This window comes from Miniopterus natalensis, chromosome 11 (assembly GCF_054644295.1).
Source record: "Miniopterus natalensis isolate mMinNat1 chromosome 11, mMinNat1.hap1, whole genome shotgun sequence".
NCBI classification, from domain to species: Eukaryota; Metazoa; Chordata; class Mammalia; order Chiroptera; family Miniopteridae; genus Miniopterus; species Miniopterus natalensis.
Window position 1 is genome coordinate 69,724,766 of NC_142091.1, and position 23,274 is coordinate 69,748,039.

At 42.5% G+C, this 23,274-nt stretch overlaps 1 protein-coding gene across 1 annotated transcript; it reads right to left on the bottom strand.

Moving 5' to 3' along the window:
* Positions 1-1,756: 1,756 nt before the first annotated feature.
* LPXN (leupaxin) lies at positions 1,757-23,137 on the bottom strand. The gene is made up of 9 exons (XM_087821889.1): positions 20,984-23,137; positions 16,165-16,322; positions 15,237-15,283; positions 10,744-10,843; positions 7,731-7,898; positions 6,752-6,925; positions 6,553-6,634; positions 3,652-3,800; positions 1,757-3,323 (listed from the first exon to the last, which is right to left on the bottom strand). The coding sequence occupies exons 1-9, from the start codon at positions 20,994-20,996 to the stop codon at positions 3,054-3,056; spliced, it is 1,161 nt and encodes a 386-aa protein (XP_087678015.1). The 5' UTR covers positions 20,997-23,137; the 3' UTR covers positions 1,757-3,053.
* Between the last annotated feature and the right edge of the window lie 137 nt (positions 23,138-23,274).

Here is a 23,274-nt window from a genome sequence, read left to right on the forward strand (position 1 = left end):
CTGGGCCGGGCAAGACCAGCGCCTCGGCCTCCTGGCGCTCTTGCTCCTGGCTCTCCTCTCCTCTTGAACCCTGCAGAGTTCTCGGACATGTTCCCTTGGGGCAATGGAAATATCTTCTTGCTTACCTTCTGTATTACCTTGCAACTCAGTAAGCACTTTAATATTTTTTGCTTTTGAACATATAGCCACATAAAGTCAAGGTTCATTATCCCCTTTTCAGCAGTACCCAGACTTTTTTAAGCATTCACATCTCCTCCACGAAGTCCTTAGCCCTGCTCCCGTCTCCGGGAATGGCCCAGTTTGGCGTAAACCAAGCTGACAGCCCGCTCCCCCAGCGGAAAGCACTCGTGGGTACGTGCTGTAAGCCAGCCCCGCTGGAAGCTAGAGGAAAGGACTCTTTCTCCCTCTACTGGTCGTGGACACGGGCGCATGTGTCTGGCAGCCATGTGACAACCAATGGTGAGAGAAGGCCATGCCAGAACTTGCACGGAAAAGAATTGTCATCTTTACCAAAGTATCACCTTGGAGGATGCTATGCTTATTCTAAAGAATAATTGGCCAACTAACTGAGAAATTCCTCTTTGAGAGTAGAATTTCCAGTTTACAGCATATTCTTTTAGGTATATATACCTCCCTGGTGGAAAAGCCCTGCTCTTTGAGGGTAGATTTTATTTTTTAAAAAAGCTAGGAGTTACTCAGGATCAAGAGTAAACAGTCAGGTGATCAGTTTGAGTAATAGTACTTTGGTGTTTTAAGAAGGCAAACTTTTTACTTGCTAGTGGCTTCCTTGTGGCTAAAACACTAGTCCTGAAGGCATCTTCTCGTTTTAAACAGCTATAACCACTTCTATTTATTATTGTGAGAAGAAAAAGTCTTCACTTCATTATTGCACCTTAGTGAACTCCTGCTTTTCTCTGACATTTTAAAAATATTTAGATCTACTGAAATCTCAAAATAGCTCATCCTTAACAAAAAGTTTTAGCACCTGAAATTCTTTCTCAAAGGCGAAAACCCCACATTTACTTTGTCAAACTGCCAAGGCAACCGCGAACACTGCCATGTTAACACCTGCGGATGACCTCATAGAGTCAAAGGCAGTAAAGGGGATGTTCAGAAGTCGAACGTAAATTTTGCTTAGTCTGGTACACTTGCCCAGCCAAACGGGACACGAGGCCAGATGGTTCCCTGTCTGTGTGGCCTCCCACATAACTTGGATGCGTGTGAAGTTCCTATTTCACAGAATTCACTGTTACCACTTTTTTTTAACTCTCAAAGCCCCTTATCATTCATTCCAACAAATAGGTGCATGTGGGAAATGTATCTGCAAAGGCACTAGATAGCAGGACCCAGGCAGATATAATAAAGCTTGGCAAGAATCACTTAATACATCATCCGTCAGTTCTGCAGAAGTCCTGCGCCCATATCAACCTAGACACCAAATCAGTTCTATTTTTAAGAAATATCTTTAGTTAAGGAGTTTTCCTCAGTCATTTAATCTGTTTTTTTAACAAGTAATCCTATGATATCTTTAAGACCATGGTAAGAATGATATAGTACAGATCTCATCCATATCTTTTTTGAGTAAACATGACTCCTGAAGCTTGAGTGAGGTAGGACACAAGAAAGTCAGATTCTTTAACAACCTGACTAGCTTGTCTACAACTTTACTTATAATATTTTGCAGAAGAACAAATAATTAAGTGGAGATTTTTATTGGGGGCTTGGAATTCCCAATCCAAACTAGAAAGTGGTCAAATGATCTTTTATAACATCTTTCTTCAGAGAAGTTCTAAAGCATCCTGTTTGTCTTCATGAGACAATTGTGAAGTTGAGGAAGATGTGTTTTCATTTTTTAAACAACAACTTTATTGAGATATAACTGATATATAAGAAATCTGGACATATTTAATACATACAATTTTATGAGTTTGGAGATATGCATATATATGTAAATACAGATTTGTGAATGCCTAGTGGAGATCCAGTTTTTCTCCTAAGTAAACAAAGTGATGAGAACAATTTTAAGAAGCTTTGTTATCTTTTAAGATGATTCATTTATCTAAGTACAAAAATAAAATAAATGTTATGGGGCAAAATTAATAAAATTAAAAAAAAGTTACTGAATAGGAGTCCCTCCTTTTAATGTATTTTGATTAAAAGAATGCTTATTGTATGGAAGTAAACAGGAGGAGGTATGGTATAAATTTAACTGCACAAAGTGCCTAGTATATTAATATGAGAAAGAGAAGGTTTATCTACCAAACTATGCGACACTGAGTCATCAAAACTTACAAGCCACTTGCCCTGGCCAGTGTGGCCCAGTTGTATGAGCATCATCCTGTGCACCAGAGGGTCCCCCCCAGTTCAATTCCCAGCACATACCCAGGTTTGTGGGTTCAGTCCCCTGTCGGGGTGCATGTAGGAAGCAACGGATCGATGTCTCTCTCTCACACTGATGCTTCTCTCTCTCTCTCTCTCTCTAAAATCAATAAAAAATTATTTTTTAAAAAGCACACAAGCCACTTTATTTATCAATTATGTCAGTACTCAAAGTTGTCCAGTTAAGATCTACTTCCTCTTGAAAAAAAGAAATACACTGAAGGGAGACACAAGGAGCTTAATAGTGCTACCATGATTCCTGATAGCAAGGATAAAGCCCACAGGCATGGCTGTGGGGAACTGAGTCACAGGGAAATTTGGGAAGCTTGAAAAGGAGAAAAGAGGTGACCAGGGCCATCATAGGCATGAAAATGGAAAAATCTGAGAAAACTCGTTATGAAATACATGTGTGCATGTGGAAAATATATCTGCAGAGGCACTAGATAGCACAACCCAGATCTAAGTCCATGTACCCAATTAAAAAAAAAAAAAAGACTAGAAATCTGAGACTTAAGGCTACATGCCCAGCCATGTGACATGTAGTCGTTCCCTGTGTCTATCACCTGTGCTTCTCTATAAGTCTATTGAGCAGGGGGCCAGTACCATCAAATGTACTTTCCTCTCTTGGTTTAAGTTTTACAGGGGATCTGCGGGGGCTGCGGGGTGAGCTGAGATCACGGTTGGAAGAGCTTATTGAAGCAGGATGGACAGTAGGTCTTGCCATTCTGTTCCCTGAAGATTCCCTTGGACAGCTGTGCCAGGCAGAAAGCACAGACGAAGTGCTCGGGATGGAACTTGTGGCCCATGGCGCTGATGCAGCGGCCGGAGATGGGCTGCCCGCACCCGTGGCAGAGGGTCCCGCGGCGCTGATGGTAGTGGAGCTCGCAGAACGGACGCCCGTCCAGCTCGAAGAAGGAGCCAGTGGAGAAACTGCTGAAGCAGTCCTGGGGGGGGGGGGGGGGGGCGGGGAAGGAAAGGAAGGCGGGTGTCAAGAATGAAACATCAGCAGAGTAAAACGTTCAGCCTAGAAATTCCCGCCAGTTACCTGCCGGGAGCGGGAACTCACTTGGGTCCTTGACACATGGAGGCTAGAATATGTCCCACTTGCAAAACAGACAAGCAAATGCCACAACGAATGCTATGCCTCCCGTCCCCTTTCGGAAGCCCACATCAATCCCTCGTCTCGAGCTGCGATCTGTACTAGCAGCTCTGCCTCTCAGAAAGAAGAACCCCTGGCTTCCTTAAACCCAAGAAATAACCGAGGCTACAGACCCCGCAGACAAAGCATTCTGGGTGCCACACGGTGCCCATGGCTGAAAGGTAGTTTTCCAGCACCGGGCGGTTACAGCCCCCGCACTTGGGTGAGAACATGGCTAAGAAGTCCTTCCGGCAGTACGGCTTCTGGTCCTTCTCGTGAAAGCCTGGAGAGAGAAAATCAAGGCTTCACTGTTGCTGTTTGAGACTTTCCACCAAGTCGGAGGGTGAGAAGAAGCCCACGATTCTGAACTCTCCCAAACCCGGGCTATTCCAAACGAGGCTAACAAGAAGTGCCTCCCTCAAAGGGTTGCAATGAGAAACGCATGCAGAGTCAGCAGAGGGCTGATAGGACAAACACCCGGACAATGCCGGTGCCCAGTGAGCTCTGAGCTATTGCTCCTCGATGCCTTAGCACTAACTCTTCCGTCGGCCTGGACAGTTCTGGCCCAGGCCTCGATGTGGCTGGCCTCACCTTGCCATTCATAAATGAGCTAAAAAATCATCTCACCCAGCCCATTTCTGCCACTTCATCTTCTTCATTGTCTGTACAGCATTTACCATGATCTGAAATCATCATCGTGGTCTGTCTTTCCTCGTTGGAACATTAGCTCTGAGAGAAACTAGACTTTGTTGGTCTTGTCACACTCTATCCCTAATATCTAAAACGGCACCAGGGAAAAACTGCCTGATGTTTAAAAATAAAGTACTGTGAAATAAGAGTTTCCAAGTGGATGCAAGATCTAAATGTAATAATTCAAACCATACAAATATTTGAATTAAAAATTCATGGAGTCTTCTTTAGTCTAGGAATGAAATAAGAACTGTCATAAAATGGCTCAAATTTCAAAAGCAAGTTAAAAATTAATAAATTTAGCTACATTAAAAGTATATATTAATGACTTATACATGACCAAAAACCGCCATAAACAAAGCCAAGACAAAGACAAACTGAGGAAAGTATTTGCTAATTGTACCTCAGAGAAATACAACAAATACAAAGGTCCCTGAATAAATATGTAGTTTCAATTATTGTTTTATAAAATTTATCCCTAAAAACGGAGCCAAGCTGAGATGAATTAATGTAGCTACATAGGAAATGGGTGATATGACCAAAGAAAGGCAATCATTCATTCTAGTACCTTTAAAATGCAGTATTTTGACTGTACAGTCCTACTGGATGTATTCCGAAGATGAAAACTACAAAGAAATCCTAATGCGCCCTGACCTTGACCTCTCTGTGGGACCTGAGAGCACTGGATGAGCACAAACATCATAAGCCAATAGCTTTGCAAATATGAAAACTCTACCTGTGCCCACTGAAATATCATGTAAGCAAAGCATGCTCAATGGATTGGAAAGCAGTCCACCAAAGAACATTATTTCTTGAAATCTATTTTGATGGTAGCAGCCAGATAAAAACAAAACAAAACAGGCAATGAGGACAGCCAGGGATTGGGACCCAAGTCAGGGAGCTGCCGTCTCTCCATGATCTCCGGTCACTCTTTGATATGCTTTGCCTTGTTCAACGATGCTGTCTTGGAAAAGCTGATAGTTTAACAGACTTCTGAGGCCTATAGGTCTAATGATCTAAACTAATAACTTTATAAGCTGTCCTGTGTTCTTCCTGAGACACAGATGAGCTCGCTTTACTGCTTTTTACTTTATCAAAGAATTTCTAACGTGTGATCAAGTGAAACTTACTGTGGGAAGGCCTAGTATTGAAGGAAAACAAGCCAACGTGCACAACTACCTTCCTTGCTTTTGTGTGGCCCCAATATTTCTTGCATGTCCTTGTGCATCCATCACCTGGCTGGGCCCCACCCCCGGAGTTCCTGATCCGGTAGGTCTGGATGGGACCTGAGAATGTGCATTTCTGACAAGTCCTCAGGTGATGCAAATGACCTAAAACTGAGCTTGATGGTAAGTCAATGTTACTTGAGAAAACTGTAAGACATGCCTACTGACCTAGATGACCCTCATCTAGGGATTTGTGGGTAGCTGGTCATAAGAATCAGAGCAGAGAAGTGACAGCCTCTGTCTGAACTCCAGTGAGTCTCAGGAGAAGAATGAAAAGCAATTAGCCAAACTTGCTGTGACACCCCTGCATTCCGTGTCCAAGAAATTGAGACAGTTTCAGCACCTACTTGCCTGGAGGCCCTCTCTGGGGCCAATTACCTCTGGAGGATGGGTTTGAAATACTAACAATTAAAAGTGCCACAGAGAGAAGGGGGGCATTTATACTCTGGCGAGGTTCTCAGCCACACGGGAATGAGGGCGCACCTGCATGGCCCGGGTAATGAACAATTAAAAAGAAGGGTAGACAGCGAAGACCTGGTCCCTATGGGAGGATGTTACGTTCTGATGTGCTGAGAAACTTGAGCCTTAAAGGGGAATGTCGTGAACTGAAACAAAACATGCAGATGAACTTAATTTCCCAGGGGGCTCACTGGTTTAGCTGTCATTATGGAAGCTCAGCATGTGACCATGTGACTTGGGGTAGGGCAGGATGCCACCTAATTAATGGACTAACCATATGGTAGGAGACCCGCTTAGAGGAAGCAAAGGATGAAAAAAGAAATCCTACCCAAGAGGAGCTTCTGATTAGTAAATGGCCTTTTATCAGTTGTCTAAATACCTATATCTTAGGTGTGGCTCCATATTTATGTGAGGCATGGAGATGTCATAGATATCGAATTCCAAACTGAGCTGCAAGACATCCCTCAACGTAGATAGCTGTGGACTATTCTCACAATTCTTGAACTCCTCACTCACACCGAGGATGCAAAACACGGAAAGAGAAAGGGAAATGGAAGAAGGCAGAGAGGAATAGCATCTTTCAAGAAATGGGCACTTGGGTGGTGGTGGCAGAAGCCCAGGCAACCAGGGCAGGTTCAAGAAGGCAGGTCAAGGTCATACCTTCTGCACCAAACACCTCCCCACAGTGAAAGCAGAAGAAGTGCTCTGGGTGCCAGGTCTGGTTCATTGCCGTCAGCACTTTCTGGAAAAGGAACACACAGAGAGATGTTAGGGTGCTGCAGAGCTGTAAAACATGACCCTGGCTCCAAAGGAGTGAGTAAAAGCTACAGGAGAGCAGGGGAACGGGGGGTTTACTTACGTCCAGGATGGGAGCGGCACAGTAGGCACAGCGTGGGGAAAACAGATGGTGGTAGTCCTTGGGGCAGTAGGCCAAGCCACTGCGCTCAAAGAAGGGACTGGTGCCAATCTCTTCCTTGCAGTGACTACAGATGAAGTGCTCTGGATGCCACGATTGCCCCAGAGCATGGATCACCTGAAGGATGAAACAAAGCCTGGCGTGAGAGCCCAGGAGGGTGCTCTAAGGCCTACAGGTCACACATCTCTAGCGGGCACTCTGTATTCTGAGTCAATGACACCCCTGGAGTTACGCTGTTCTTGTTCATGCTGATAAAAGCCTGTAAATGTTCCTTACCACTAGACTGCCCCAGATGGTGGGAGAAACAAAATAGAGCGCAGTAGTGATAGACAAGGGACGACTACAGCCTTGGCATGGAATGGACCCCTGGAAGGGGAAAAGGCCAAGCGACAGGTTTATTCCTCCCAGCTGAGAAGCTCATCTCAGGCCCACGCAGTCGGGTCTCACAGCCCTGTTGTGGTTTTGGTGATGATGCAGAGCAGCAGTGAGTGGCCATGATTTGGAGCCGAAAATCATATGGAGTCAATTGAAACGAGAAATGTTTGCACAGAGGGAGCAGTGAGAAAGCTCCTCTCAGTGAAGGCAGCACAGAAAAGTGGTCAAGAGCTTAAACTCAGGAGTTTGACTCTCCTCGGTGCAAATCCTAGCTTTACCTCTTACTAGACCTTGGACCTGAGCCTCAGTTTCCTCATCTTTACAAAGGGAACAATACTAGAGTCTCCCTCAAGGACTCATGTGACCATTAAGTGAAGAAATACCTGTAAAGTACTTAGCTCGGTGCCCAGAGCTCCGTAAGTGATCAGTGATTATTAACAATTATTACAGTCTCTTGGAATACAAGGAGAAAGAGCAATCCTTGGTGGGACAGAGACAGACACACAGACATAGTTGGCTGTAGGACCAACATCTTGGCTTGTCCCACCTTTCCAGCAATTGGTTTCTGGCAGGAAGCACAATGGCCCTTGGACACTGTGGTGATCCCAAGATCCTGTAATTCCTGCTCCAAACCCCCCAGCATTGAGTCCAGGGAGTCCTTGTGCTCCTGCTTGTCTGGTAAGTACTTCTTGTTGGCATCTACTTTCACTGCAACCTGGTACCAAGGAGAGAAGCATGAAGAAAGTCAGCCTCGTGGACATTTATCCTCAATGGCATCTTCTTCATGACCCTATGAACTCACCTCTACTGACAGACCCTTTAGTCTTTCCTGAACTTTCCTCCAAGGTATGGAAGAATCCAACATTGTAACACCAATACAAATGCTTTCATCTCTTTTTCATCCTAAATTCCTCAAGCAGAATGAAATCTGACTAATCTTCAGTAAATCTTTTTCTGACCATAGGAGTGGACGAAGATAATACTTTTTCTGGCTCTTGCGATAGCCACAGGTCAACAATCTTCTTGTTGTTCATTTATTCTGCAGTGTTTATTGAGCATCTAGTTTGTACCAATCCCTGCTCTAGGCTGGATCTTGGTAGAGACAATGTACAAGAGCAACCAAGTGTCTGCCCTCATGAAGTTTACATTCTCTGGGTGATAGACAATAAACAATTAAAATAAATATAATGCAATGTCAGTTAGAAATAAGATATAAGTTATATAAATCAAGATAAAAGTGACAGAGGGTGGGATGGTAAGGAAGAACTGTGATGAGGGTATTTGAAGAAGGACCTCTAAGGATGTAATATTTGAGTGGACAGTTGAGTGATTTACGTAGGTACTCAGAAATATTGATATTTGTGGGAAAAGCATGCCAGAGGAAGGGGAGGCCCAGAGGAAGGAAATAGTTTGTACATTAGAAGAACCGTAAGAAAGGTGAGTGGGGCAAGAGCACAGGGAGTGAGACTGAGTGTGGCAGGAGGAGATAATGGACCTGGAGGCAAAGATCACAATTATCACATTTTTACCCTGGTGTGTGTTATCCCAAGGGTGGTGGAGCCAGTGAAGGGTGAAAGAATCTGACTTATAAGACCCCGGTGGTAGCTGAGTGAGGAATTAAGCGTAGAGTGGAATCAGAGGCAATAGTTAGGTGGGAGACTTGGTAACGGCTGAAACCAGAAATAATGACTTGGGCCAGTGTTAGTGGAGAAGGTGGTGAGAAGTCATCAGGTAAGACTTGCTGATGGACTGTAGTTACTGAAGCAAAATTCCCAAAATAGTTATTATTAAACATTCAAAGGAAAAGCCTCAAATCACAGAAAAGATGCCCAAGTTATCCTTCATCAGCTCTAGTCCTGATTCCGTCTCTCTCAGCTCCCTTCCAACCGGGCTGTTGCCACCGGCGCCCAATACTCCCTGCCCCGAGGCCGCAGTGACTGCCCGCTGCTCCCAGCATCGCACCCGCACTCCTCGCACAGACGCCCCAGTCTCCGTCCGCGCCCCTCACCTCTCCAGCCCTGCCGCCTGCCACTCAGGAACAGGCCTCCACTGTGCACAGCCAGCTGGGTTCCCTGCAGGCTCCCGAATGTGATCCGTCCCAGTCTGACTTCAGGCCTCTGCTCCTCCTATCTTTACTACCAGGAATAACCTCACAATATCTCACTAATCCAAAATGCTCATTTCCCTTCTAGAAACTTTTAGCATCTGACGGATTTCCTTCCCCCTCTATTATACGATGTTAGTTAAAGTTGAAAAGATTAGTGTTCAAAAGATTAACGTCTAAAAGGCCTGCAAAGGTGACCAATATTAAATAAGAAAAATAACTAAGTAAAAACACAATAATATATCTATATCTACATCTACATTTACATCTATCTCTATTTGCTCATATATTCCAGAACACTTCTGAATCAATCTGTAAGAAACAGGATATACTGACTACCTCTGGGAGCAGAACTGGATAGCTGGGGACAGAACTGATAAAGAAATAGTTCGTTGCAAACTTGTGTACTTTTGATTTTTATACAATGTGAATGTATTGCCTGTTTAAAAATAAACAGCTATTTTCAAGTGTAAATAAACCAAGGCACATGCTAAGTCAATTAGAAAATACCACACAATTAAACCTAAAGTAGATTTTTTTCCTAGTATTTCCAGATATACAGCGCAATGAGGAATGCACTCAGCTTTATTATAGGCATTAAAGAAAACTTGTTTCTGGTGTTTATTTATCTGTCCCTCTAATAAGTTGTATATTCACAATGTGTCAGGAACTGTGCTGAGTATTAGGAGTCCAACGGTGAGCCACAAAGATAAGGTTCTTACCCTCCCCAATCACACACGTTTTTACATACTGCCTTGAAATGATTTCACAGTCACTTGATGTGTGTGTATCAGATCCTCCAACCAATTTAGAATGGCTGTATTCTCTACTTTAGGAATTCTAGATGCTATTTCCCTTGATAAATTCTTAAGCCTATTTATCTGATTTTCATTCCCTGCCAGGCCACATGGGCTCACCACTCATGCTCTGGAGGCTGGAACAAGGAGATGGATTTTTATCTCCCTCTGGGGCTTGGGACCCCTCATGCTTCCTATTGTGAAAGTCACACTTAACCTCTCTTGCTCTGCCCCAGCTTGTCCACAGCATTCCTCTATCCTGCTCAGGCAGGTCCCCTTAACAGTCCTGCCGCACTTTATCCAGCATTAGAAGCCAGTGCCCTCAGGGCTCACTCCAACTAGAAGGACCTCCTCTCTCATCTCTTTGAGTCCAAACACTTTCCATTCTTCAGAGTCTATCTCATACCCATGCCCACCTCTGATGAAATCTCCTTGACCACTCTACATTCCTGATGTTTGCGCCACATATTTCGATAAACCACCTGTCTTTTATTCTATAAACGTGACAGAGGCTTTTGCCTCACTTTACCAAGCACACACTAAGCTCCTTGAGATCAGTGCCTGGATCATAGTATCTTTTGTGCCCAGATAAATACATAGCACAAAGCTGAGCTCCAAAGAGATAAACCTGAAGGATTTGTCACAGGGACTGTGCTCACCTTGGCCTGCATGTCACACAGGTGGGCCATGAGCTCATCCAACTGAGCAGCTGCTGAGGTTTTGGAAGGTGGTGGTGATTCCTTTGGCTCTTGGATGTCACTATGGGGAGAAAACAAAAATTCATACTAATGCATCAAAACTCAAATAAATGTTAAGTCACACATAAAATATTAGAAAATGTAGTTTTAACTATTAAACACTTAGATGTCAGTAAAACTAGACACAGACAGTATTTTAAAATATAGGTACTAGACTAAAAATGTGTCTCTGTGTCTCCCTCTCTGCTCATCTCAAAAACTGACTATTGTTCTCAAGGATATGAAGAAAAGCACTGGACATGTAGCTGGCAGGCCATTTGCCCCTGGCTTTTCAGGGCCAGGTGCAAAGTAGGCTCTGAAAAGTGCTTTAGGACCGTGGCCCCAAATGTGTATGTGTTTGCTTTTTTTATTTAATGACTTTGTTTTACAACTTTAAAGTATTAGATCTTCTCTCAGTTATTATTGGGTGAGAGACAAAAATAAATGAGAAGCTGAACAGGCAGGCATCCATCCATACACTGAGGTCCCTGGGCCAAATTCAGCCATGCCCATTCATATGGTCTACAGCTGTTTTCCTACAGAGCTGGACAGCTGTGACAGAGAGAGACCTTATGGTCTACAAAACTAAACTATTTACTATTTGCCCTTTACAGAAAAGTGTGCAGACTCCTAATAGAGTTTAGATAACGCACATGATGTTGAGTTTAGATCTATATGATTATGAGTAAAATATTAATATATAAAATTTTGGACCCAAGACACAGAATACAGATTCTGTTCAAATACTGGCGTGTGTGTGTGTGTGTGTGTGAGAGAGAGAGAGAGAGAAAGAGAGAGAGAGAGAGAGAGAGAGAGAAGAAAGGAGGGAGAGGAGAGGGGAGGGGAGGAAATAAAAACAGCAGAAGTGTGTTTAAAAATACCATGGCTAGGTAGTGTTTATACTAGTCATCCAAGGATGGTTCAACATCATTAAAAGGATTAATATAATGCGTTATAGTAATGCAGAAGAGAAACACTTTATAAACACATTGATAGGTGCTAAAAAGCAGTTGAAAGCAAACCCAACCCCCATTCCTTTGTCAAAGGTAGATGTTTTTCCATACCCTTCAGATGAATCCTCATCTGTCCTTTAAAACCAAAATAGCTAACATTTATTGAGTGTTTACACTAAGCCAGGCCCTCTGTAAAGGGCTTATACAGGTCCTCTTTAAATCCTTATAACAACCTTAAGAGTGAGGTACTGTCACTCCCAGGTGAAAAACCTGGGGCTTAGAGAAGGTAAAAACAGCTGGTAAATAACAGAGTTTGGGCCTGCAGGCTTCAAAGCTTATGTTCTCTATCGCCATGCTAGATTATCTTCCAAATACTGTTTAAAGGCTATCTAGTTTTCAAAAGTACAATGTACCATGATTTATTAAACCAATCACTTATTGTTAGACACTTAGACTGTTTTTGATTTTTGCTCTTATTAATACTGCTAAATAAATATTTGTACCCATACTTGATTATTTCCATAGAGGAAATTTTGAGAAGTAGAAAAACTGGATCATTCAGGCAACTGACTCAAGTAATGCTTGTAATCAACATTAACCAAGTGAGCTTAGCCCACCAAACTGACTCTCTCTCTCTCTCTCTCTCTCTCTCACACACACACACACACACACACAGCCAAACATTCTGTCTTTCACTAAATATATTTTCAACAATGAAAACTTAGATTTACTACTTTATTTATTTTTATTTATTTACCAACCAGGAAAAAAGCAGGAAGAAAATGTTTCTCTTTCTCTCTTAAGAAAAACAAGACTGTCTCTTGGGTACGACATGTCACACTATTGACTCACTTATGTTGGGTATTTAACAACAAGGGACACGCGGGAGGAAGGTGGATGTCTTCTCCTCTTAAGATGGAAGACTTCATCTTTTAGGTACAACATGGCCTCCTGCCAGACATAAGATTTTTTTCCCTTTCAATCTGGGAACAAAAATGGTCAGGTATCCAAGTGACCGATTCATACAAAAGGCAGCTGGACAGTGAGCACATTCTGCTGCCCTGTGCCTCAGGGGAGGAAAAATGTAGTTTTTTATGTGGGTTTGTAGAATCCTAAAACCTGTCCTTCTCACAGCGGGGGCATACATGTGTTTATTCAAATAATTCTCACTGGTTTTTAACTAGGCTCCTAGTGCAGTGTATAAAGGGAGGTAAATCATTGTCATGACCCCCTAATAGTAATCAAGTCAACAATATGACATTCTAAGTAAGAAATGGGCTGATGACTGCATCACTATAGCAACCTTTGATTTGCCCCCTGACCTCCTGAAGATGGGACAGGTGCTTTGCTGTGCCATCAGTAACAACTTATTTCACTTCTCAGAGATTTTAATAATATAAATCACAAAGTTTGTGTTTAAGAGAACCCCGACTTCTCAAGTGAGAGGCTTCATTGTGCTCGATTTTTCTCCCCTGTCCTTTTTTCTGCAGTATTTTAATAACTTGTTTCTCCCTCTTCTTACCAAAATTACTTTTGTGCATGGAAGAGAGACATTTCTAAATTATTGGTCACAATGCTACTGATATGTCGCTATACTAGAAATATTATTACATTGTTATACTTACAACTAGTATTGAATATGCTTTCAAGGTCCAGAGCAGCGTTTGCTTCCTTTAAGCAAACCACAGGAAATGGTGGTCTCACGCTCTGCTTGTACTTGCCAGCCCTATCTGTCTGAATTACACCAGCCCTGAGGATTTGTATCAGTCTACTGCATATTTCCTAGGTCACCTGGATTTCATCTCACTCTCTCATAAAGCTCTACACAGTATGCACCATTCAGTAACAGGAAGCGTGTCAGTTGAGGTCCACTCAGGAAAATACAAACATTGGGAGTAAGTAGAAGGAATTTAACCCAGCAATTTTATTACACAGGTGATGGGAGAGCTAAAAAAGCAAACAGAAGACATTGAAGGAACCCAGAGATTAACCACAGCAGGAAGTCATTAGGCCAAAAGGACAAAGCAAAGAGGCAAAGTGACCAGAGCCCAGGGGCCCGGGTCAACAGGCATGTGCTGGACCATAGAAGACCTATTTTTGTTCCAGCTGGAGCCATAACAAAGGTGTAACTGAAGATGGAGACTGTGGAGAGAAACTGGGGGAGAAATGTATTAAATGTCTTTGCCTTTCACCCTCCAGTCTCTCAACAGCGCCTCCCATTGGTTGAAGCCAGAGAGAGACAATTGCCCCTAGAGCCTGGACAATCCCAGCCACAGGGGCCAGCTCCCCTGGAACACAGAACAGAGCAAGAGAAGAGGGAGGAATGGGTCTGATGGGAAACCTATCAAAGACTCGTAGGGGAGGGGTCATTGATAAGTTAGTATTGGCATGCCATCAATTGATCACGATGCTAGCCAGACAGGAAATGGCTGCTTGGTTGGGCTGGTTTTCATGTTATATGTTCACAGGTTCATTAGTGTTTCTATTAAAGTCTTGGTTTCCTTCATTTAAAAAGCCATATATTTACTGTGAGCCTATTGTGCACCAGGCACTGTATTTCTGTTGTTGTTTTGCTTTGTTTGCTTTTTTTACAAGGGGGTGGGCAGGGAGGTCTAGGGGCATGCCCACCAGGCAACTTCCTGGAACTGGAACACACTGGCAATTGTATTAATAAATTGGCTTCACTCCCATCAAAGTAGAAAGTGTCCTCAAGTGGGAAGCTATAAAAAGACTTTTTGATAGCACAGATCCTCTCCTTATTTTGGCATCGTGTGCGCACTATTGGCTGCAATTCTGAAACCAAATAAAGTGAGGCATAGTACTCTTTACCAAGCATGAGCCTTTACTATCTTTATTGTAAGGCTTTTATTTTGTTCCCCAGAATGTTGTCTGACTTTAAATTTCAAGCTATAACTGAAGAAAGAACAAGAAAAGTGGTCCTTTTATTTTTTACAGACTATCAATTCTGCTTTGGCCATGACTTAGTTAAGTGAATATGTTTCAATCTGTAACTTTTCTTAAAAGGCAATCCCTCCATTCACTAAATGAATTTTGAGCAAATATGGAAAGAAGAAGTCTATTTCATTAGTCTGCCATGGAGACCCACTGTCAGGGTTCAACTATGATGCTAGCTCTGATTTTGTGAACATCTTGCTGAATTTTCATTTGATGTTTTCCCTTCTGCGACCTGGAAGAGCTGGGCCAAAGCATCTGTGATGATTTAAACTACATACACTTTTTCAGGTGGTGAAGGAAACCGCATAGCCCATTAGCCTGGACACCTGTCTAGACGGCACTGTGGGAACTCCCCAGCCAGCTTGGCAGAGTCCCACCTCTGCTCAAAGACTATGGAAAGAAGAGGAGGGTAGTAGGAGTTCTAAGCAAAGCATTGTCCAAACACAGATTGATAACAATTATCTTATAACTTTATTTTTCTCAAATATTTAATAATAAAAAAAATACCTGTAGACATGAGGCCCCTTGATATCAGTAGTGTACACGAGCTGCACCTAAGACAGAGTGACAGAGGATGACTGTTGGTGGAATGTTAGCGCTTATCTACACCCAGAATTAGACAATGGTTTTAGCTTCTAAAGGGTACAGCATATCTCTGAGATTTCCTTTTACAAGGCAGAGGAATATCAGCCATCCCACAGAGAAAAGCCACATTCTAAGCGGAGTAGCTGTCATGTGAACAAATAGTGCCCCTCTCCTTGCCCTAAAAGCACCGAAATAAAGAGGTACTCAGATAGAAAGCATAAAACACACAAAATGAATCAGAGCAAAGCCCTTGATATTTCCAGTACCCAACTGGCACCATATATAATTATTACAATATTATTGACTATATTTCCAATGCTGTACTTTATAGCCACATGACTATTTTGCAACTTCAATCTGTACTTCGCAATCCCTTCACTTTTTTCACTAGGTTCCCCAACACCCCTCCCCTCTGGCGACCCTCAGTCTGTTTCTATTTTGTTTGTTCATCTACTTTGCTCCTTTGATTCCACGTATTTAAGTGAGATCATACGGTATTTGTCTTTCTCTGACTAATTTCACTTAGAGTAATACCCTCTAATTTGTTTTTATATTTTATCTTTTTTTATAAAACTGCAATCTTCTGCAAAGCTGCATTTTATGGTTCATATTTTTGAAATTGTCAACACTCTTAACTGATATTTCTCTGTAGATCATATATATATTTTTTTAATTGAGAAAGCACTCTTTCCAAAACCAACCACCTTTAAGTTATCACTGAGGGATTTTTTTTTTTTCTCTTCCTTGAATATACGATTGTCCTTTCACATTGCTTTATGGAAGGCACAATTCTTTTCCAGAAAGCACTCAAGCATCCATATTCAAGTCACTCCAGTGAACGAAAAGTTACCTGCAAGGGGCTTGTGTCATCCTGCACAGAAGGACTGCCTGCAGTCTCAGCACGGCCACTGTCTTTGCTGGAAGGCGGACCCACGGGAAGAGGAGCGGGGCTGGAGGGTTCACTGCCGTCCTGGAGGGTGGAGCGTTCCAGTTCCTCCAATAAAGCATCTACATCGTAACACACAAGGCATCATAGTATAGAGCATGGAAGTCTTCTGGAATAATTTCCCCCTTAAATAGCTCCCTCTGTGCTTCCATTCATCTCCCTCTTCTCTTGGGTCAAGGCTATTTTCCTGAAAACATCTTCCCTTACTCATTTTTCCTTCCAAACCACACTTCTGTGGTCTGTTCTACCAGAAGATGTTTAAAGCCTCCACATGCTGTGGCCTGTTTCTTATTTCCTATGGTTGCATTTGATTTCATAGCCTCACTCTATAATTTGACTTATTTTATTGCAAGGTATTAATTTTTGTCATTTATTTGGGGTGAATCACTCATAAAGATCCTCAATTAGAAAAAAAGCAAATTCTACACATTTTTCCTGTCAGAAAAATATAAGCAATGATATTAATTTTAAAAAATATACCAGGACAGAAACACTTATTCTTAACTTTTATGATTTTTTTTTTCTTATATCCCAAGCACATAACAAAATTCTCAAAAGAGAGTATAAGTAGTCTGTCTTTTAGGGTCTGGGGAGAAAAGGAGATTGGGGGGAAAAAAGAGGTATTACAAAATCACCCATGATGTTGCAATCCAAATAGTTGAGATTGTTTCTCTGGTATTTTTTTTTTTTTGGGGGGGGGGAGGACAATGGACTCTACTACAAGTATTACAATTTTATCTTTCTTTTATGATGAAATTAATAATAAAATTAATATATGATAGGCAATGTGGTCAGGAGTTTATATATTTAATTTAGTTATTTTAATTCTTTGAGGCAGGTGATATTATTATGCTTATTTTACAGACTAAGAAATAGCCAAATAAATTGTTTGATTTCACAGTGTTACTGAGTTCAGAACCTGGCTGTCTGACCTGGGGCTATCTGATCACCAGCCCCCAAGACTAACTTCACATCAGTAATTCCAGTCCCCATTCTCACATGGATTCTCTGGGTCATCTAGGCATGGCATGTACTTTTCTGAAGCTATTTCTTCATCTACATAATGAAGCAATTAGTGGGTCAAGACCTATTAGTGGATCTCTAGTGGTTTCCTTATTACACGTTTTAGTTTTTAAAAGTTTGCAAAACACTGGGTTATATTACTTCTAAGGATCCGCCTAGCTCTGAAGTCCTCAGGTGAAGGAAATGAACTTCACACGTTATTAAAAAAAGATTCTCATTTATTTCAGGAGGGATGGATATTTCTTGATGGCATTAGGAAAGATCTAAGCTTTCTTACAAATGAAAGCTACAGATCTTTCATATGTGGGATATAAAACCGAAAGCAACGAATGAACAAAGAGTAAAGGGGGTCAAATATATTGCAATGGAAGGATATCTGACTTTGGATGGTGAACATACAATGCAATATATAGATGATGTATTAAAGAATTGTACACTTGAAACTATATAATTTTATTAACTAATGTCACCATGATAAATTTAATTTAAAAAAATCTACATATATTTCTAAATCATCCATTTCACAAAAATATTGAATTTTATGCATCATTTTAGAGATAAGCAAACTGAGCTATATTCTTCAGGAGAAATTACACTTCAACAAATAAATAGTAATGAAAAAAGAGATTGAGGGTGAACCAATAGATTAAAGAAGGCTTTAGAAGCTTGTAACTAATTCTAGTATATGAACCTTAACTTAAAATGATATAAGGACAGAAATAAACAAGCAAACAAAAAAGAAACAATCAGGAATATTAAACACTGACTGGATATTTAATAATATTAAGTAAATACTATTAATTTATTTTAGGCATGATAATATTTGATAATTTGTGTTAATATTTTAGGTGTGATAATGGTATTTCATAATATTAAGGAATTACTATTAAAGATTTTGTGGGTGTGCCAATGGTATGGTTATTTGTGTAAGTATATACAGATTTATTTTAGAGATTATGCTGAAATGTTTACAGATGAAATTATATAATGTCTGAGATTGCTTTAAAATAATACAGGAATTAAAGGAATGGGTGAGTCTATAAATGAAATAAGATTGGCCAGGACTTGATAATTAAAGCTGATTGATGGGTACATCAGATTTCATCAAACTATTTTCTTTAGTTTTGCATATTTTAAAATTCTCTATAATAAAAAGTTTTTAAAAGAATAAAAGAGAAAGCAAAAACTGAGGTAGAAAGATAAAGTAAAACTTCTTTTCTCACAGCTTTCCTAGCCAGACTGAACGCCAAATTTCTGAGTTCCAAAATTTTAGTCTATATCCTCTATCAAGATATAGTTCCTTTCTTTTGTATTTTCTAAACAGTGCTCCAACCAGAAGTCATGGACCCTCTTGGATTCAAAATAAAAAAGCATTTACAATAAAGATTAGGCCAGGCTGGGCGTGGCTCAGCAGTTGAGCATCGACCTAGGATCCAGGAGATCGCGGTTCGATTCCCGGTCAGGGCACAGGCCCTGGTTGTGGGCTAGATCCCCAGTCGGGGGCTTGCAGGAGGCAGCCGATCAATGACTCTCATCATTGATGTTTCTCTGTCTCTCTCCCTCTCCCTTCCTCTCTCTGAAATCAATAAAGATATATTAAAACAACAACAACAACAAAAACCCAATAAGGATTAAGAGAGAGGGGAGACCCTCTAAAAGAGAAACCATACCACTAGGAATAGAAGGCTACCCTGAGACCCGTAGCCAAAGTTACTGAAACTCTCCTCCCTGGGTCATGAGCTGACAGGCCCTTCTCTTCCTGTTTCCTGAGTGAGCATATCACCAACACCCCAAGATCATCTTGCCTTTTTGCCAGATTCCGTAATTTGAAGATGACAAATTTCAGTATGACAAATACAGGATGACTGGTGGTGGGGGAGCCCTAGACTGAAAACTCTACAGTCCTCTGTAGCCCTTCATCTGCAGAAATCAAATAATTATCAGTATTAACGTGAAAAGATTTGTAAAGCAAGGTCTCTTGGGGGGGCAGAGGGGGTGTTTCACTGGATTGTAGCAATTTCATTCAGAGCCAGAGCCTGCTCCTGGTTTCTCTTTATCTCGTATCCCTGTGTAATGAAGGATGCAGAGAGGAAACACAGGAATACCTGTGTGGACCTGTCCTCCAAGCTACTTCTCCCCAGCAGGAAGAGAGACCCACCCTAGGTCCTTAGGTAGCTATTGGGCTGAGGACAAGTTGAAGAGGTGGCTGAGGCGTAGCCACCCAAATCATCTACAGGAATATTACCTTCCAGCCTTCGTGGTTCTTTCTACAATTCTGGACCAGATTTCTCTACCATTTATCCTGCTCAAGAAATGCCAAAATGTGCAAATATATTTATTTATTGTTTTTATTATCTGGGTCATTCTATCAGCCAGAACACCTAAGCCAACACATTTCTAAAATAGAATAACTCGTAGCTTAGTCCGTTTTGGTGTCAGGTGCTCCTGAAAGTGACGCTGAACTAGTTATTTTGCTTTTCTTAGTTTTCTCATTTTGAGGGGGAAAAAGGTGGACAATACCCATTTTAGAGGATCGTTTCAGACACTAAAATGATTAGCATATGTAAAAATGTCTAAGTGACTGAAAAAGTATTAGTTGCTTTTTGAATTATCTGCATGAAGGCCATTAGGTATCCTTAACATAAAAAAGCAGAGCTGGACTCTAGTGGAACTCAGGTAGAAATGTGAAATTCCCCAGTCCTCACACAGGATACGAATGCGGATTCTACCCCAAGTGTCAAAATAGACTTTACCTCCAAAACAGTCCAATCTGTATTTATCAAATACCGCCTTTTCCTAGGCCTTCCTGTAACTTGCTTTCCTTCCTCTATTCCTCCGACTCTCAGATTACACCCCAAACAATTTTTAAAAAAGACAATATGCAAGATGTATTTTTGTTGTTTGCACTTTTGATATGCCCCAAATGTACAAAACCCTAGGCCACTGCGGAATTAATACAGCTTGGAAATTGGGTTAGTGACTCAGTGTTAATAAGACATCAGCAACGAAACTTGGCAAAGGCTATGGAGTGAGTTCCCAAGAATGACAAACCTTGCCATACTTTGAAATGAGGGATCTCTCTTGAGCAATGTGGCCAATCATTCACTGCTGCTTTTCATTGCTTTGGAATGGGAGGAGGTATTATATTTGCAGGCCATAGAAAGCTGAGCAACGCAATCCCTGGAGTTACAGTGCTGTGTCGTCTAGATTTAACACTAAATCACAGAACAAATGAAACCACCCTGGCCTTTCTCCAACCTTTGTGAATCCCTCCTTCTTGTACTCCTGTTTCTTCTCCTCACAAACACTCATTTCTTTCTTTTTCTCCTCAAATCACATCTCTGCCGTTGCCTACTGTGTGATCACTCTATGATCTCCAGTAGCTCCCAAAGGGCAAATGCTCTTAACAAAATGACCATTTCAATCTCAATTCAACCCAAAAGGATTTGTGTGCAGCTTACTCTGTGGTTAGCACCAAACTCGCCGCCTTTTGTGCCACAGAAACAGTGAACCCATATTTCCCCAAACAATCGTAGTTCCTCATGCTTTACTCTTGGTGAGCTGAGGTCAGGAGAGAAGTGAAAATGAAGTCTTCCAGCACTACCCTCCATCTGGCTAGCAGCAGGCCCCACCACACAGGGGGATGGCAGCCGAGTCTTTATTCCCTCTGAGTTTCTCTACCAAGAAGCTCGTCACTCACCCAGCTCTTCCATTGCCTCGCATCCGAGATGCTCTGGTGCCACAAGGTGTGAGGAACTGCTTTGGTCGGTGCTGAAGAGGGGGACCGCAAAGGAACTGAATGAGATGGTGCGAAGCAGCCTCTATAACCCTTTCTGGTTCCTGTATTTGCTCAGCACTTCCTCTCTTTTGATTTAGTGAGTTTTTTTGTGTGTTTTTTTTTTCTTTCTTTGTTTCTTACAGGTCAGAGTTTCCAAAATGGGACTGACATAGGAAGGCGGGTAGTAAAATTGGAATTCAGGTGGTACACTGGCCAGGGCAATTAAGATTCAAAATTAATTTTGCAACATTTGAGCACCTGCTACAGGCCAGAATTCATCTGGATTCCTGGGAATGGCAGATTGGCACTTGTGTTTCCCCCCACTGTGGATATCCCACTGTGGCTGTGCATCAGGAAACTTGCTTTTTTTTTTTTTTTCCTTTGAAGCTGGGGGACCAAGATAGTTTGACCATCAGAGTTAACCAGCACCCAATTCATTTTATCTTTATTTAACTATGCAGAAATTATGTTTACCTGACTTCCTGGATAGGTTGTAAATTCATGAAATGTGGCTGAGGTGTATTTACTTTCGGATTCTTGGGGCCTAGTTTATTTCAGGGGTTCAAAATGCAGACAACTGCAGGAGACAAGAAGAATGGGACTGGAAGATTTAAGACACAAGGTGCTAAGCTGCAGAGATCTCAGTTGAGCATAATTCCTACCTAGGAATTGCTTTACAGCGGTTTTCTGAAACGTGATGCTGAGGTTACCTTTTACTTTTTTTTAAAAATCACGGATTTTATTCACCTTGAACAAAATAAAACATTTACAAAGGCCTCCTATGGGAAGGCGGTATGTAAAGAACCATAATTATGGTCCCGTGAAATAGATATTACCCCCATTTTTACCAGTGGTGAAATAGAGTCAAGGAATAGTAACTTGCTAAAGTAATAAATAGGTGGCTTTTCAACCTATTATAATCTACATTTAACTGCAAAGCCTGTGCGCTTTCCTCTATTACACAGAGGCCTTTCCTTTAGATGATCTAAAGGAATCATTCATTCTCCATTCCCTAGTGACTCTGAAGACTATTTATTTTTATTTTATGGAAAGAGACTCCCACTCTGCATTACTTTGGGCAGCCGTAGGATGTCAGTGCTGCCCCAACACGCGCGTTTGCAAAAAATTCCCACCCACGCTATGCCAGCTTTTGCAACTGAAATGCCATTAGCCCCATGAAAGTGCAAAACACTCCATAGGAAATAGAAAACATTTGCCTAATCTGAAGTGGTCGCTGAGCCCAAGCGCTGGAAGGAAGAAATGCACCTCGGGCTTGGCTTGCAAACACTGCGCTGCATCTGCGGCTTTAACTGAACGATTCATGTGAAACTGAGAACCGGATTCCCCAGATCTTGTTTCCACCCGCTTTCTTTGGGTGTTGTACCCCCGGGTGCCTTCTTTTCCGGGGGTAGTAAGGCGGTCCTGCCCATCGCTCCGTGGTCCTAAGGGGCGAAGGCAGAGGAAGGCGCGAGGCCGCTCCCGGCCGCACTCAGCCGGTCCACCAGCAAAAGGAAACGCCCGTCAATCGCATGAGGACGACGTCGTCGCACTCGCTCTGGGGCAGAATAGAAGTTCTGACAGAAGTGCTCATCTGACCGTGCTTCCTGTGCAGCAGCGACACTGAGAAACCGCAGGCGCAGGTGGCTTCGGGGCGGGAGCCTGAGGGTGGGTGACTCAGCCACGTTACCTTCCCTGAGCCCCGCGACCGCGGCCGAGCTGAGCGGTCGACGCCATGTCTGGCAGAAACGCAACTCCACGAATTTCCACAAACTTTTACTAAGGATCAAACAATGGGTGGCAGGCCCCCCGAGGGCCCGACGGAACCGGACTCGGGCCCTGACCCCCAGGGGCTCGCGGGGCGGTGGGTCAGCCGCGGGCTGACGCGACGGAGACGGCAGACATGACCACCAGCCGGGCCAGGGCAGGGCCGCAGCACCGAAGCCGAGGGGCGGGCTGCTGCGCGACCGCCCTGGAGGTGCTTCGCCGGCGGCAAGAAACAGAGCAGGGGAAACGTTCCCGGGAAATCCTGACCGGCAACGGGCTAAAAATTTGCGCCTGGATCTGCACAGGTGTCGCCCCTTAACCCGGAAACACTGCCTCCCGGGAACAGTGCACTAGGACTGAGGAAAAAAACTACTTTTCCCGTCGTGCATCAGTCAAAAACTCCCGGCAACCTCTTCGCCTCTGGTTTCCTATCTTTTCCCCTAAACCGT

Excerpts from the sequence above, each read along its gene's own strand:
- LPXN (XM_087821889.1), bottom strand. Across the intron at positions 7,899-10,743 it reads TGTGTGACATGCAGGCCAAG|GTTGCAGTGAAAGTAGATGC; the intron begins GTGAGCACAGTC and ends CCTTGGTACCAG. Across the intron at positions 3,324-3,651 it reads CAGAATGCTTTGTCTGCGGG|GACTGCTTCAGCAGTTTCTC; the intron begins GTCTGTAGCCTC and ends CCCCCCCCCCAG.